The sequence below is a fragment of the Aquarana catesbeiana genome, linkage group LG03, assembly GCF_042186555.1.
Source record: "Aquarana catesbeiana isolate 2022-GZ linkage group LG03, ASM4218655v1, whole genome shotgun sequence".
Taxonomy (NCBI): domain Eukaryota; kingdom Metazoa; phylum Chordata; class Amphibia; order Anura; family Ranidae; genus Aquarana; species Aquarana catesbeiana.
Window position 1 is genome coordinate 403,835,038 of NC_133326.1, and position 17,536 is coordinate 403,852,573.

The 17,536-nt window shown below is 37.9% G+C and overlaps 1 protein-coding gene across 6 annotated transcripts in view; it reads left to right on the forward strand.

Moving 5' to 3' along the window:
- The window catches only part of TENM2 (teneurin transmembrane protein 2), a 2,056,834-nt gene that overhangs the window by 695,729 nt on the left and 1,343,569 nt on the right, over positions 1–17,536 (forward strand). For 4 of the 6 annotated variants that reach the window (XM_073620699.1, XM_073620701.1, XM_073620700.1 and 1 more), the window contains exon 3: positions 6,967–7,176. The exons of the other annotated variants lie outside the window; for them this stretch is intronic. In XM_073620699.1, coding sequence (XP_073476800.1) covers positions 6,967–7,176 — 210 coding nt within the window. The remainder of the gene's footprint in view (positions 1–6,966; positions 7,177–17,536) is intronic. 6 annotated transcript variants of the gene reach the window in all.

A 17,536-nucleotide genomic window follows, 5' to 3' on the forward strand; every position in this document is an offset into this window, starting at 1 on the left:
CACTGTATCTGGGCAGTTTAGGGGGATCTGTTTGGAAATTTTCAAATAAAAAGGGGGTTCAGAGCCCCAGAGGTCCAGTTGCCTCAGTAGCATCAAGCTGTGGTGTTCCCTCCCTCCCTTCAGTCGCGGCTAATTTATTTTGTGGCAGTGTCACCCTATTTAAGGGGGACAGTTTACATATTTTGAACATTAAATTACTTTATTAATAAAGAGTGTTGGTGTTATTGAAGTGAATATTGACATATGGGTGATTTCCCTCTTCTTTTGATGATACAGTTTGAGTCGTAGTGGCTGAGCTGTTTACATGTTTTAAATGGAAATAAAAAGTCCATTTTATTTATTTATGCCAATAATAATAAAGGCCACTGCCATAATTTTATCCAAAAGTGTAAGTTTGTTTATTGTTTAAAAAAAATAAAAATGAAATTATGCTGTCTGCTATCCCATGAAATTGTACAAGTTCAGCTGAACTCGCACAATTTCATTCCTGCATGTCATTCCCGACTTTGGGGGTGATTTTAGAGACATCTGTGTGGGTTGTTTCTGCACAGATGTCTATACAAATTGCACCCCAAAGTTGCCAAAAGTAGTACAGAAACTACTTTTGGGAATCGGTGCGGCACCGCAAATGTGGCGTCGCAACGTTTCGGATGGTGCCATTGCTGGCAATTGCTGCTGATTTGGCATACAATTTGACATGTCAATTTGCATGCCAAATCGCTCCAATAAGAACCTAGGCTTAAGGTGATTGTACAATTAGATTGTATAGTGTATGGCCACCTTTACATTGTGCACAGAGGTGTTCAAGTCAATAATTTAAAGTTATACAAGTTAAAAGCATGGATTATTGTCTCCCTTGAATGATACTAATAATGTTCCAGTAATACCTTATAAACAAGTGCATGAATTTTCTGAATTATACAATTCTTGCCAAAGCCCGAACATGACAGTAAGTGTTAAGATTTATTTATCCTAACTACTCCTTACAATGATAACAAGAAAACTGCTCTTAACAGCGTTCAGCACAGATTTTATTTATGTAGAATTTTTACATCTCCTTATGAGTTGTGTGACACGTATTTCATCAATACACAGCAGAACATCTATTTTGCACATGCCGGAGTAAAAATAGTAGCCTTTTTTTATGCTTAGAATTAAATGCAGATATCTTTATAGTGCCATGTCAAAAAGAAAGAAAATAATTTACAGGCGATAAAAAATTGGTTTAGTGTAGGAAAATCAAAATGTTTCAGTCAAATAGAGTCAGTTTAAACAACTGTAGACAATTGGAGCTTATAGAGCATCTTCACTGTTTGTCTGCATTACTCTTTGCAGATCCCCCTAACACCAAGGTGTAAAGTACCTTTATGTGAAAATTAGGTAAATGTGTTTATTGGGCATAACATATTACAGCTCTGTGACCTTACTTGGCCTTGTATGCCTCTGGATGTGTCAAGCTGTATAGGGAGCCAGGGAATTTCAGGTGAAACAGCCTGTCCTGGTTAGAAGCGTACCGAAGGGTCTTGCATCAGAGGAAAGGTGAAGCATTTTGAAAAATAAATGAGGCTTTTTCTGCAACCGTCACATTTATGGTCTTCGATTTTTTTTTCCTACAGCAGTGTGTGTGAGCAGAAGCCAGCATTCAGAAGGCTTTTTTTTTAAAAAACAAAAGATAATTAAATCTATATGTATTTAAGGGGCATACCGGTACTATTTTTTTTTAAGTGCTTATAAATTTAACTCCTGAATGTCCACTAGCAGTTAAACCATGTCCTAGTAAGATGAACTCCAAGATATATACAGGGTATAGATCGAACTACTATTTATTGAAATTGTGCATGTGACTGCAGATAAGTATATATACAGTAGTCTGTGTCTGCCTGATGTACACAGTTACAGGGTTATATAGTTACCTGGCGAGTCATTAGAACACTTACCTGTGAGGATTCCAATGGTGTCTTCACCTAAGCCAATTTTTCAATCAGTTATTGGGTGCTGCCACCGCCATGTCCACTAAGGGTAACCGGCAGTGAAGCCTTGCGGCTTCACAGCTGGCTCCCTACTGCGCATGCGCAAGTCACGCTGCACTCTATGAATGAGCCAGCTGCGGGGAAAGGAGTAGGGGGCCAAACTTCTGGCTGAGTTCACCGTGGGGAAGTCAGCTAGAAGTGAGAGGGGGTACCTGTCAAAACTAGGTACCCGCTACCCCTTACCCTCAAAAGGTGCCAAATGTGGCAGCGGAGGGGGGGAGGCAGACAAGTGGATCTTCCCTTTTTGGGTGGAGTTCTGCTTTAAGGGTAAGAGTGCTTGATAGGGAAAGAGATCCAGATATTTTTATGATGCCACTGGATAAAAATACAGGATATAACATTAAAACCTATACTATAAGTTTGACTTTTATTTTTTAACTGCTTAACTGTATGCCTTTTTAATGATTTAAATTGGGCCAAGTAGGCAGCATATAATCACCCCATGCCACCACCCACTCTTGGAGATACTAACTCACATGTTTTGGTGTCCTGGGTGATCATGTCAGAGAGACATGCTAAAGCTGTTAAAATACCTATATTTTAATAATAATAATTATAACAATAATTATTAATAATAATAATTTAATAGTAATTTTCAGCACTGTGGAGAGCTCCAGACAGTCCTGTCCTCAGGAATACTATATAGAGCTCCAGAGAGCACATGCACTGTCCCTGGGAATAGCTGCTAAGAGCAAATACTGTACACATTCACCAGACATTTGTCAGATTTTACATTTAATAGGTTTATGTTCACAAGATTGTTAATATAGGAACCGTGTAACTAATGTAGGTGAATATCCTATGCTATATATAAATATATATATATATATATATATATATATATATATACATACGGAATGTCGTAAGTGCACTATTATTTCAGGATATACAATGGTAACTCTGGTTAGACACAAGCATCAAGCATCAAGCACCATGGCTACTACAGTACATATTGTACTATATGACTTGCACTTCTGTTTTCTTTCTCTTTTACTTTCTTTGTATTTTTCTTTTCTTTATTTCTCCTTTTTATTATTTCTATTGCAAGATGATAGAAAGCTCACAATGAATATGGGCACAGAATTTGAATATTTTTCATTAATGTAGGTCCCTATAACCAGATAGCCACCGTTAAAGAGATACTTACAAAGAAAATATGAGTTTTTCTCAGCATTAACTTCAGGTAAATCTTCATGATACCTGTGTTTTAAATGACAGTGATTGATTCACCACTAGTGAATGTTTGGTGAAAGTCACATTACTTGCTTTACAAACAAGTGCTAGTATCTACCGTTTTTTAATTTGTATTTTTGCTGGGTGTTTTAACTACTTGCCGACCACCGCATGAACATTTACGTCGGCAGAATGGCATGGACAGGCAAATAGGCGTACAGGTACATCCCTTTAAATTTGCCGCCGTGTGGTCGCATGCGCACAGTCGGCGGCGAGCGCGACCCTGCCGCAAGCTCTATGGGTGTGATCGTGGGTCCCGTGGACTCGATGTCCGTGGGGATACCTGCGATCGTCTCACGGAGAGGAAGAACAAGGAAATGCTGATGTAAGCAAGCATTTCCCCATTCTGCCTAATGACACTGACACTGATCACAGCTCCGTGTGATCGGGAGCGGTGATCAGTGTCATGCCACACGTAGCTCATCCCCCCCACAGTTAGAATCACTCCCTAGGACACACTTAACTCCTGCAGTGCCCCCTCCTGGTTAACCCCTTCACTGCCAGTCACATTTACACAGTAATCAATGCATTTTTAATCGTACTGATCGCTGTATAAATGTGAATGGTCCCAAAATAGCTCCAAAAGTGTCCGATCTGTTCGCCATAATGTCACAGTCATGATAAAAATTGCTGATCACCGCCATTACTAGTAAAAAAAAAATTATTAATAAAAATGCCATAAAACTATCCCCTATTTTGTAGACCCTTTCACTTTTGCGCAAACCAATCAATAAACGCTTATTGCGATTTTTTTTACCAAAAATATGTAGAAGAATACGTATCAACCTAAACTGAGGGAAAAAAAAATTATATATTTTTGGGGGATATTTATTATAGCAAAAAGTAAAAAATAATGCGTTTTTTTCAAAATTTACGCTCTTTTTTTGTTTATAGCGCAAAAAAATAAAAACCGCAGAGGTGATCAAATACCACCAAAAGAAAGCTCTATTTGTGGGAAAAAAAAGGACGTACATTTTTTTGGGAGCCACGTCGCACGACCATGCAATTGTCAGTTAAAGCGACACAGTGCTGAATCGCAAAAAGTGCTGTGGTCTTTGGCCAGCCAAATGGTCAGGGGCTTAAGTGGTAATGAAGATTCTCAACAATTTTCAGATTCTTCATTAAGTCCCTCATTCAAACAACAATGAGTACTCATACAATTATTTGTGACCACCTTGTATTAAGGGACCCATGTACGAAATGTATGCAAGATGAGAGTCAGTCAATTACATTTGTTTTCAAATGTGTATCATTTGTAACACCAACAGCAAGTTACTACATGGTCCAGTAAAGGACATTATCATGAATGTCATGATGCAACTTATAGTTATAGTGTGAACAAACCCTAACATGATCCTTAAATGATCCTATGATCCTCCTCCCTCCTGAAAGAAAATGGGAAAATGGGATAATTATATAATACATTACATATAAACAAGTACACTTACCAATGTCCACGCTGCCTTTCCTTTTTGTGAATTCCTTTTCAGGCTGGCTCTGTGCAGCCAGCGTCTGTAATCAGAGGGACCGTCTGTGTTCCCATGTTGCCATTTTGAAAAGTATGTCATCCTGTGCATGCGCTAGATGAAATGCCTGACATCATGCACCCTGTATTGCACATGCACTGTACAACATTACACTGATCTTCTTTTCAATTGAAAAAGCAAATTAGTTTATTGAGCATCCATTATAATGACATATGGGGTGAGATTTACTAAAACTGGAGCGTGCAAAACCTGATGCAGTTCTGCATAGAAATCAACCTACTTCCAGGTTTGATTGTCAAGTCTTAACTGAACAAGCTGACATTAGAAGATGATTGGCTACTGTGCACAGCTGCATCAGATTCTGAGTACTTCAATTTTAGTAAATCTCTCCCACATTGTCCCATTAATTCCTGAGGTAGACATGTTTATCTTGGGCTTCATTCTGAATTTTAAAATCAAGTTCCCCTTTCTCTAAAATGTCTAAAACATTTTGCAAAGCTAAAATAGACATGTGACTATATATTGTAATCTTTAGGTCACCTGCCCTTAGGACTCTGTTTCATTGTTACACTTCAGCAAAGAACAATGAATGGGAAAATCTGCCTGTGATGGGTAAAGGGAACTGTTCTTCCTTTTAGATATTTTTTGCATGAAGTCCTCTGTCATTTTTGCAAGTGGTGCTTCAGATCCATGTGCAGTAATCAGACAGAGGATGATTTAAAAAGCTAGTGATAACAAGCTCAGTAAAGTAACAAAAATGTGTCAGCAGACATTTTCGAGTATGCTAGAGATTTCCCTTAAATCAATTCAAGAAAATGGAGTTTGGAAGGAGAATAGTTTGAGCTGGAAGCAGAAATCATGGCTTTTGCTACAATTACATGAACAGACAGCTTCCAGATCTTATTTAGTATCTGACTAGGTATGCTCATTTATAAGCATTATAATACTTTTCACATTAGTATACTTAAACCATGAATCCTTTTGAAGCAAAGCAGCTATTGTATTCAGTGATGGTTTGAGTTGGTTAGTTCCCTTTAAATTCAGCTTAGATTTCTGAAAGAATTTAAACTTTTATGGATCTGTAAAGTTGCTAACTTTAGCACATTTTTGAAACAAAGAGTGCTGACTTTTACATTCTGTAGGTCACAAACCTACAGCTATTCATCACTACAACTGCAACCATTTTAAATTATCTATAGAACATTGTTCCTCAATGGCAACACAGGGCATAAAGCTTTATACTGTATGTAAATTGATTTATATGCAAACCAAACACAATTTTTAAAAGTCCTGACCTATGTCTGCTACTTGAGATTAAGAAGTGACCACATAATGTGAAATCACCCTTATCAGAAATAAAGTTTGCAAATGCAGTAACAATGATATAAGAAAAAAAATGACTGAACATTGAAGAGCCATATATTAACCACCACAAGTAGTGGACTGATTATTTTTTTTTAAACTACAATACACATCATTAAAACAGGAACTTAGCAATGGAACTTAGTAGTTGATGTGACCAATTATGGGTAGTGGGTATCAAACTTTATGAAACTACCATGAACACATGAAAAGGGAAAAACCTGATTACAATGCAATCATGGTAGGAGATCCACTTTAGTAGGAAAATAATATTATTATTTTGACACCAAACCTGTATAAGGAAGACAGCATCCATGAATGTATTAGCATTATTAGTAAGTTAAAAATACATACTCTGCCTGTAATTCTGTAAAGATACTGGATTTGAATTACTAAAAGCAAATAGGCTTTTCAATTGGCAAAATTTATTTTCACTTAGCTTAGTAAATGTAGTGAAGCTATACTGACTTCCATCATCTGATAATGTGCACGGAAATATACTGTTTGTTTTTGATTATTTTCCTTGCATATGATTGAGTATTCTATGCAAAGTGAGTTTTCAACACATTCATTAAACTAAGCGTAAATTCCCTTGGAATGTGAAAATGCACTTTGCAAAATGTAAATCAACCCCACTGTCTTTTATAGTAGTGAGTGGCTATATAAAAGTTGTAAATTATAGATCTGGCATAACATTTTTTTTTATCTTAGACTCTGAGCTACTTTAATAACTGTGACCCATAATTGCAGTATTTTCATCTCTTGTGCTGAAAATGTTACATACACATAAATCTTTCTGTGTCTCTGTTCATTGCCTTCATTGCTGACCTTTAATCCCTGTTCCTCTTTCCCAGGTCGCCCCATCCCATCTACATCTTCGTCTAGCCTCCTACCATCCGCACAACTGCCCAGCTCCCATAATCCTCCTCCTGTTAGCTGCCAGATGCCACTGCTAGACAGCAATACTTCTCATCAAATTATGGACACAAACCCTGATGAGGAGTTCTCCCCAAACTCATATCTGCTCAGAGCATGCTCAGGCCCACAACAACCGTCCAGCAGTGGTAAGATTAATCTGTGGTGCTTCAATCAGTATGCATTTTTTTTATTATTCCAGACTGCTGAAGTGTCCTTATTTGTTATATGTTTTTCATATGTGAAATTTTCTTCTGCTAGTCACATAGTTACATAGTCCTGTTATTCTGCTTGAAAATATATGTCCTAAGGGGCAAAAAGTTTCCTGCACATTAAAACTAAACACACTTTCTATTGTGGTTATAAGTGCACCTGAGTTGCTTTAAATGTGGTGCACTTGCTGAATTACATCTTTTCACACCTGTTTGTACAGATCAGCGTATAAATAAAAATACACTCTACCATTAGTTTTTCTTTTGCCATTCTCCTTGCAGCATTGAAATATGTTTTTTCTTCCCCATTTCAGTTATTTTCTAATAAAAAATATGCCATCACCATAAAAACAAAAAACAAAAAAAACCCCAACAATGTTGTTAGCTACTCAGGCATATGGGAATTCCCATACAGGACCACTCTAAGCATGCAGTCCCCTTGGTATAGTAATACCAATATATATTTCCTTTAACATAGGAGTTATACTTCAAGAGTTAAAGGCTAATTTCACTTGTTTTTCTAAACTCTAGCTCCCCTTTGTACCAATATACCATTCATGTACCACTTGTTTTCTGAAAATAAAAAACTATTTGTTCTACACCATGCACTACCTCAGCATCAGTGTCCTGAGGTAAACCTAATTAGCTGTCCTAAATTTGGCATTCAGGACCGAAGAACCAGTAGAAGGAAGCAGCTGACCTCATTAACACACACCCTGCACCTGCCCCCTTTCATCTAGGGGATTGCTCCCACCCACCTCTGCAGGTTTTAAATGCAATCAACCATCACCGTTCCCAGATTGTTTCGTGCATGGCCACTTTTATAAACTAAAAAGAAACTAGTTGTGCTTTCTGTGCCAATAATTGTTAATGACACCACAAACGCAGAAGAAAACTCACATTTTGTTGCATGAAGAAATAAGTTACAAACACAGCAAAATGCACGGACTACAACACTCCAAAAAGTGCAAACTACAGCACTCCAAAAAGTCCCATGAGCTACTTTGCTGCGTGTAGCGAAACCTATTGAAATCAATCGGCTGCTCTATGCGTGTCATGTAAAAAAAAGAGGCAAAAAATTTGCGCTCCCATTGTGCTAGGTGTAAATGGGGCCTGAAAGTGAAATTTGCGTTTACACTAGAACAGTGAGGCTCCATTCACATCTGTGCATTTCCGAACACCTGGCAAACTGTACAGAAAATTTAAGTTTTACTGTGCATTTTAGCAACACACTGCAAAAGCACATCATGCTTGTGTTGTCATTAAATATTAATGCCACCTTATGTGTGGGCAGCAGGCTGTAAATGCACCAAAAAGTGCCATAAAAAACGCACCACACTTTACTCCAAGAAAAAGTTCTGGAGCTCCTTTAGGGAAATTTTCTCACATAAGTGAATGGGCTGCTCTATGGGTGATGATCAGAAACACTCCAAAACACCCCCCCAAAAAAACGTGTGCAGGAACGTGAGTTCCTGTTTCCCGGGGATGTGAACGGGTCCTGACAGCTGACTGTCTCCATCCAATTTACTTGCATAAAGATAGTCTTAGACTATGCAATCTGATTGTGCAATCTCTGTAAAATTTCCTTTATATTTACCAAAAACTATGGAATGCAAGGACACACCTGAAAAATATATTCAATTTGTCAAATCTGGCAGTCCCTTACACTACATAGCTAATAGTAGGTCTAAAGGAGATTGTACAATCAGATTGTACAGAAAGTGGGTAGAAATAGAGTAAGAAGTGGTGTAGTAATGGGGGACGTGTGGTACAGAATGGCGAACATGCCCTATCACACTCTGTTCTGTGATGCAGCAAGCCAGTGCATGCTGGGATAAGACCTACAGGAAGTAATGCAAGCAGAAACATTTTTTTCAGAACAGATGAAACTTTAAAGCTACTAAAGATGAGGTAAGTGAGAGATAAACACATTGGGATGGTTTGGCCAGAAATTACATTATAAAACACTTTTCTATTTACTATGAAAAGTGAAATTCTGCCCAAAAAGGTGAACTTAGTCTTAAATCTCCCACCCAAAAAAAGCGCCGTATTCTCAGGCTTAGGGCCATTCCAAAATGACATGCCCTAAAGAAGATTTTAAATGCAGAGATGTTTCCTATATAACTTTTAGTTTTACTTTTAGTTTTCTATAAAGTTCCAGTAAACTAGAAACACATTCAAATTGTATGACTACCCATTAATTGTAACATATGTAATATACAATGATTCTCCTGATACTGTTCTAATTCTTAGAATGGTTATATATTTAATTGACTGATAAGAAAGTTTGTAGGCCAGTTTACCATTTTTCATAGAACCTTAAAACACCTGTCCAGTGCTTTGAGAAGAGAGGCTATTTTTTCTTCTCTTAAAGTACTTGCCAAGTACTGGACATATGGGCTTTGGACAACATAACCAAGGGCCTGCATGACCTTCATACTTTTGCTATAACCAGTAAACCTTTACATTTATACCATGTATTATCTCTAGTATATAATTAGTAAATAAAAGAACCGTTTCTGTTTCAGACCCCTTTTACCTCAAGAAAAGTCCCCACTATACATGAGCAATACATGTAATTCATTAAATTATTTATCAACATATGTCATATCTGTGCATTTCCAAATAATTGGCAAACTGCACAGAAAACATGTGCTTTACTGTGCCTTTTTAGCAACACACTGCAAAAGCACATCATGCTTGAATTTTCATTAAATGTTAATTGCACTCCAAGCGTGGGCAGCAGGCTGTAAACGCACCAAAAAGTGCAGTAAAAAAAAGGCACCACGCTCCACTCCAAAAAAAGTTCTGGAGTTCCTTTGGGGAATATTTCATATGTAGTGAAGCTCAAGTGAATGGGCTGCTCTATGGGTGATGATCAGAAACGCTCCAAAACACCCACTCAAAAAACGTGTGCAGGAACGTGAGTTCCTGCTTCCCAAAGATGTGAATGGATCCTGACAGCTGACTGTCTCCATCCACTCCATCCTTAAAACCCCTTTTACACTAGGGCGGTTTTCAGGCGCTTTAGCGCTGGAAATAGCCTCTGCCAAGCGCCTGAAAACTGCCTCCCATTCATTCAAGTGTGACATTTCACACTAGGGCAGTGCTTGCCCATTGGAATGAATGGGCAGCGCTTCGGAAGCACCTGAAAAGCACTATAAAAGTGCCTCAACATGTGAAAAAAGCCACTTAAACGGTGGTAAAGAGCTGCTATAACGAGCAGCCCCAGTGTGAAAGGGGTCTTAGAAAAGTCTCCACTATACGTTATTCATCAACATATGTCTTACATTGTGTAGAGCCTGCTTTATTATACATATTGCTTACGTATGGTACACCTAGGCTAGGTTCACACTAGTGTGCTGCGACCTGATTTGATTTTCAGTGCAATTATGTAGTGTGACTTGGTTGTGTCTTGAAGCATTTTTTATGCATTTTTATACTAGTGTATTTTGACTCATTCTTGCTGTCAGTCAGCAGGGATGGGTTGTTAAGTAGCCAGCATCTGCTGGCTGGCATGTAATTTTTTTTCTTCACATTTTTGGCATGGGATCCTTCTTAAAATCCATACCAGACCTTAAGGGCCCAATATGGATTGTGGGGGGACCTCCTCGCTGATTTATTTAACTTTTATTTTTACAGAGAGGCTCATTTGTTTACATTCTGCTGTCAGCTAGGAACCCCATGGTTGATAGCAGAGGTGAGTCACTCCTTAATAGTCAGCTCGTTAACAATGAATGACACATCCATGCTGTCTGAGCAGAGATGAGACACTAGTTGTTAGGACACTGACAGAGTGTCCAATCCTTAACAACCAACAAAAAAAAAATGGACCACAAGCCACAAATTCATGTGCTTTTGGAGTGTCTTCATTAAAGTCTATGGAGCACAAAAGTATGCTGCATCGCACTAAAGTAGCAGAGGTACTTTCTCCAAAGACACATTACAGTTGCGTTGCATTGATATAAATGGGCACCATTGAAATCAATGTGATTTACATTGTCATGTGATTTTGTGCGACTGAAGTTGCATCTGAAATTGCACTAGTGTGAATTAGGTCTCAAGCTACACAGCATGCTATCTACCACATTGTACAAACTAAGGCCTTACCTTGTCCTACCAGGATATGAAAAAAATATTATTCTAACCATTTTATCAGACAACAATACTAATAATCATATATTACTATCGATAATGTAACATTCTAAACAGGTCACAAATATAAACTGATGCCTCAAACACACCTGGTATGTTAAAGACCATTCAGTGCATTCCCAACTTCGTAATGTATTTAATTGTACTAGAACATTGTTAATATTTCACAAAGAAAGGAAGAAAGAACATAACTATTTTTTGTACTTAGGGAAAACAATATGTCAGTTCTCCAATACAAAGGTAAAAAATTTTGTTTTTAAAGAGTGAAAATGCATGACTATGGTATGGCCTTTACAAAAAATCTTAACCTTCTAAATACCCAATACTACACTTAACCTATAAGGTAACCAGACCACACCATTTTTGGAGTAAATTGGCCTCACTTGGCCACTTTATTAAACATTTTAACCATAACTTTTAATTAGGTAAAAAACACACGATATTCCTTCAGATATATTTTAAACCAGTGTCAGGGATCCTTGGAGGCACCGCCCACATTTCACCGTATCAGCGTGTCCACACCCGGCCGTCAGTCACGGCCACTCTGACTCAAACGACACCACTCAAACCTACCCGCTGATACCCATCTCCCGATGGCAGTTAAACCTTAGTTAACTGGCATCAACCAAGGATACCTTACCAATATGGTTCCCACTTCAATCACTTTATTCTTAATTTCGAATGCCTCCAAAGATCCCCAACCGCACATATACATATTACATATACAAAAGAGCAACACACAAAAACACAAAAAACCTAAAAAAGGGGTGGGAGGATGGGAGCTGCTTCCTCATCCAGTGGCAAGAGACTGAGCAAAAGGCCCTTGGCTCCTCCTACCCCCTCTGGGAACACTAACCTACCACCCCCTTTCTTCTAATTTGTCCACTCCCATTCTTTTTACCCTGTCTCCTTGCCGGTTTCTCAGCCCCCCTGTCATGTCAGCCCTCCCTTGATCCTGCATCCCACTCCGGGCTTCTCTGCTATGCATGGCTTTATCATGTTGGCTCATACACTCATCCTTAGCATAAATATTAGATTGAGCCACACACATTATCAATGGCTACATTTGACAAACTCCAATCATTGATGTTTCAGCTACCTTTTCCACTGATCAGTTATTCATAATTATCCAAACGCTTGTTGTTTTTGTGCTATGTGTTTTACTATATAATATATATATAGATATATATATATAGATATATATATATATAGATCTATATATATCTATATATAGATCTATATATGTATATAGATCTATATATATATATATATATATATATATATATATATATAGATCTATATATATATATATAGATACATATATAGTATATTAACCAATTTGCATACTGTTTGCCTCAAAAATATATCTTAATCCTATTGAATTGTGTATGCTTTCATGTAATTCTATACCTCATTTTCTAGCAAAACTTTTGCTTTATTCTGCTTCCATTTAGTCTTGATTGAAGATGATATTATTTCTTGCACTGTATTATTTTTTATGCTGTTTCGAGGTTATATTCTTAGTCTGTTTTTCTTAATTTTAAATTCTTTGTTTTCTGCAAGCATTAATTATCATACAAATTGTAGAAATCTGGGATGCGTTAGGGAAGAAAGATGACAAAAATGGAGAAATTAAATGTCTTTTCTAATTGTATGCCATTTGAGCTTCTAGACATACTCAACAAATCACATTTTCTGTAGATCATTTGACTCTGGAGTATTTTTTTTATATTAACTGTGATTTAAAGCATTCAAAACTATTAGTAAATCCCCGTTAATGAAAAGAGTTACTTACAATTTTTACATAGGCTCAGTGCATCACATCTGCCTTTTAGAAATGATTTACCCTAAAGGAATTGTAAGTTGCAGCATTCTGCATCCTTATATAGGAATAACTTTCCAGTGTGTTAACTTCAGAGTAATGAATGAATGCTTAAAGTATAACTAAAGGCAAAACATTTTTGTTTTAGTTTTGGATGGAGTGCAGAGAGATTAGAACACCTGTTAGTTTTTATTGCTGTCTGTGCCCCTATTAAGGAGATTCATCCTGTCTATTTGTCCTGTTCACACAAGAGAATCACAAATTTTGGGTTTTTCCCAGAAAAAAGATTTACCTGATTTTCTAAGTAAACAGTTTATTTTCTGTAAAGTATAACTAACAACAAAACTTTTTTTAGGTTCTGGATAAAGCAGAGATGGATTAGAACAACTATTAGGTTTTTAGTGCCATCTATGTCCCTGTCAGGGGGAGTCCCCCTCTCTGTTTGTCTTGTTTACCATTATTATTTAACCACTTCCCTACCCGCGTATATACATATGATGTCCACAGATGGGATCTCCCATCCTGGGTGGACGTCATATGACGGCCTTGGGCTCCCGGCTGTCTAGGGGGCACGCGCGCGCCCGCTGCTTTGCTCGGGACCCGCTGCGTGTGCCTGGCGGCCGCGATGTCCGCCGGGCACCCGCGATTGCCCGTTAACCGGGCCGGACCGTGGATCTGTGTGTGTAAACACACAGATCCACGTCCTGTCAGGTGAGAGGAGAGCGATCTGTGTTCCTAGTACAGCGGAACACTGATCGGTCTCCTCCTCTTGTACGTCCCCGCCCCCTACAGTTAGAAGCATTCCCTAGGAAACACATTTAACCCCTCCTCTCCCCCTAGTGGTTAACCCCTTCACTGCCTGTCACATTTACACAGTAATCAATGCAATTTTATAGCATTGATCGCTGTATAAATGTGAATGGTCCCAAAAATGTGTCAAAAGTGTCCGATGTGTTCGCCATAATGTCGCAGTCATGAAAAAAAATCGCGATCGCCGCTATTACTAGTAAAAAAAATAAATAAATATTTTTTTTTAAAAATGCCATAAATCTATCCCGTATTTTGTAGACGCTATAACTTTTGCGCAAACCAATCAATATACGCTTATTGCAATTTTTTTTCTACCAAAAATATGTAGAAGGAAAAAATGTGTTTTTTTTTTAAAAATTGGGATATTTATTATAGCAAAAAGTAAAAAATATTGTGTTTTTTTCAAAATTGTCGCTCTTCTTTTGTTTATAGCGCAAAAAATAAAAACCGCAGAGGTGATTACATACCACCAAAAGAAAGCTCTATTTGTGGGGAAAAAAAGGACGTCAATTTTGTTTGGGTACAACGTCGCACGACCGCGCAATTGTTGTTTAAAGTGCGACAGCACTGAAAACTAAAAATTGGTCTGGAAAGGGGGTGAAAATGCCCTGTATTGAAGCGGTTAAAGTAAAAAAGAAAATCCAAATTTTGGGTTGTCCGCAGAAAAGTAATAGAGGGGAAATCTTCCATAAGGTACCCTAGTTCTGGTGACGTGGGAGTCCCCAAGGAATTCCTTTAATTTGCAGGGAATTCCTCTCACTTCCTGTTTGTCTATGAGACAGGAAGTGAAGGGAAATCTCCGTAATGGGACACAAATGGCAAAAAAAATGACAGTGGTTATAACCCTCCCTTGCGCGTTTCAAAAATGAAAAAAAGTTTTGACTATAGTTCTGCTTTAAGACATCACACCACTAGTTAAGAATGTTGTTCTTGCTAGTGTTTAGAATCAATAATTAGACTTGCCTCTTGCAAAATTAATTAATAGTGACTATAACTAGTCATTATTTGAAGTTGTTTGTAATGACTTATCAAGCTAAGTTAATAAAAAAAACAGTGCAGCCCTCCCTGCTTGAAGCACGGAGACAGTCGGGGGTGGCACATTGTGCATCACAGCACATTGCATCCACCCCCAGCTTCAAGGCAGAAACTCCCTGGGACATTGCTGTTCAACACAGTCCCTGCATTTACAGGCAAACTCATATGCCAGAGTCTGGATGGTGGAGTTCATACTGTGTATCCTCTTCCCACGGCGAGGCTACCAGGGCATGTGGTGATTGATTGATTGACAGTCCTGGACCTCCAAGGTGGAATGCAGTTAAGCACCGATGATCTATTTATGTGAGATCTTCTCTGTCTGGTAGACAGCCTGTTTATAAATTTATATTTATTCGCTTATTATTTTTTTGTATGTGATTTGCACTTTACCAATTTATATTGTCAATTTGGTAGAGGATATGGGATAATTCGGGGTATTGTGTAGTATTTTTACTCACTGATTGTAACACGTGATACTTAAAGAGATAGCGCATTATTTTAAACTATATTTTTTGAGCTAAGTGACTTATTAAAAAAGCTGCTATTAGCAAATGCACTAATGCTGGAAAGATATATGTGTAGACAAACAGCTAAATACACATTTAAAATACAATTTGTTTATTGTCTTATCTGTCCAAAATATTTAATTCTGTTCAGCTAGTCTTTTGACCCAGACCTGTCTAACAGATACCACAGCCACATTCTGATCATTTAGTATGTATTGACTACAGTCAAAGCAATATAGCTCAGTGAAGTCTATGATTGGCTATTGAAGGAACAGAAGATGATGATGTCATGTCTGCACTTTCTTCTCCAATCAGGAAAGCCCTATTTATTGGATTCACAGCACTGTGCAATGCAATACATGTTAATTGTCTTACATCCCTACACTTTCTTTCCTTGTCTGAATATTGATATACAGGGAGGCTAGAAGAAAGACAGTGAAATATTACCTAAAATATATTTAAATATATTTTATGAAGTTTAGATTGCTGGACCACTAATTCTCTTCAGAAAGGCTATGAAAAATACTGCTGCAGTGGCTGCTCTGTACTGTTGCAAGCCCTGAAGGGCGATTCTATAACCCCCAAATTAATTTGCCACTAACTCTCAAAAATTATGATTGTTTAAAGCTGAATGACTCCATGATTTATCTTCTTCTTTATATTCTTACAAAATTGAAATAATAGGAAAGAAACATTATGCAGCAGATGTATTCTTCAAAGATACAGTATCTCTCAGAAGTGAGTACACCCCTCACATTTTTGTGGATGTTTTATTATATCTTTTGATCATTTGTCAACACTGAAGAAATGACACAATGTAAAGTAGTGAGTGCACAGCTTGTATAACAGTGTAGATTTGTGCCCCCTCAAAAAAACTCAACACACAGCCATTAATGTCTAAACCACTGGCAACAAAAGTAAGTACACCACTAAGTGAAAATGTCCAAATTGGGCCCAATTAGCCATTTCCCCTCTCCGGTGTCATGTGACTCTTTAGTGTTGCAAGGTCTCAGGTGTGAATGGGGAGAGCAGGTGTGTTAAATTTGGTGTTATCACTATCACTCTCTCATACTGGTCACTGGAAAAGCAACATGGCACCTCATGGCAAAGAATTCTCTGAGGATCTGAATAAAAGAATTGTTGCTCTACATAAAGATGGCCTAGGCTATAAGAAGATTGTCAAGACCCTGAAACTGAGCTGCAGCATGGTGGCCAATACCATACAGGACAGGTTCCACTCAGAACAGACCTCGCCATGGTCGTCCAAAGAAGTTCAGTGCACATGCTCAGCAACACATCCAGAGGTTGTCTTTAGGAAATAGACATATTCTAAAGAACATGTTCTAAAGAACCTTGTTTGAGAAAGACTTCTCTAAACCTTTGTCATTAAGACAGAATGTGATAGTAATTCCAAAATATTATGGTTTTCACCAGAACAGGAGAGGAAGGGGAATCATCCATTGAGAACACCTGTTGGAGGTGAAGGGAAATCTCCCTAGTTAAAAGAAGAACAGGTGTTATAACTATTTACTACTCTTGGCCAACATTTTGGATAGAGATAAACTGAAACACAGCTTTTTATAACACTATAGTATGTACCCAGCTTAATTTCTTCCCACTGCTGTTTTCTCACTGCGATCCACAGTTTATTAGTGTGCCGCTGCAGGAGTGCCAGCAAGGGATGGAACTCATCCCAGCTCCTGTAGTCACTGGAAGGAAGAGAGGAAAGATGACTGATGTCTCTCTTATTGCCAGTGGACTCCGTGGATGTGCAACACCAGGAATCCTTCTTCTCTTCCTTCCAGAGGCTGTATTATCAATTTGGTGGCAAAATGCATGCATTTTAATGCTTTGATGCAACTATGGAAATTTTAACAATAAACTCCAATATTGTTTTAAAATCTCCCCTAAATTTCCCACAAGACAACATTTTTCTGTTTTTCTTACACACTTTTGCTCAAATCAAGCT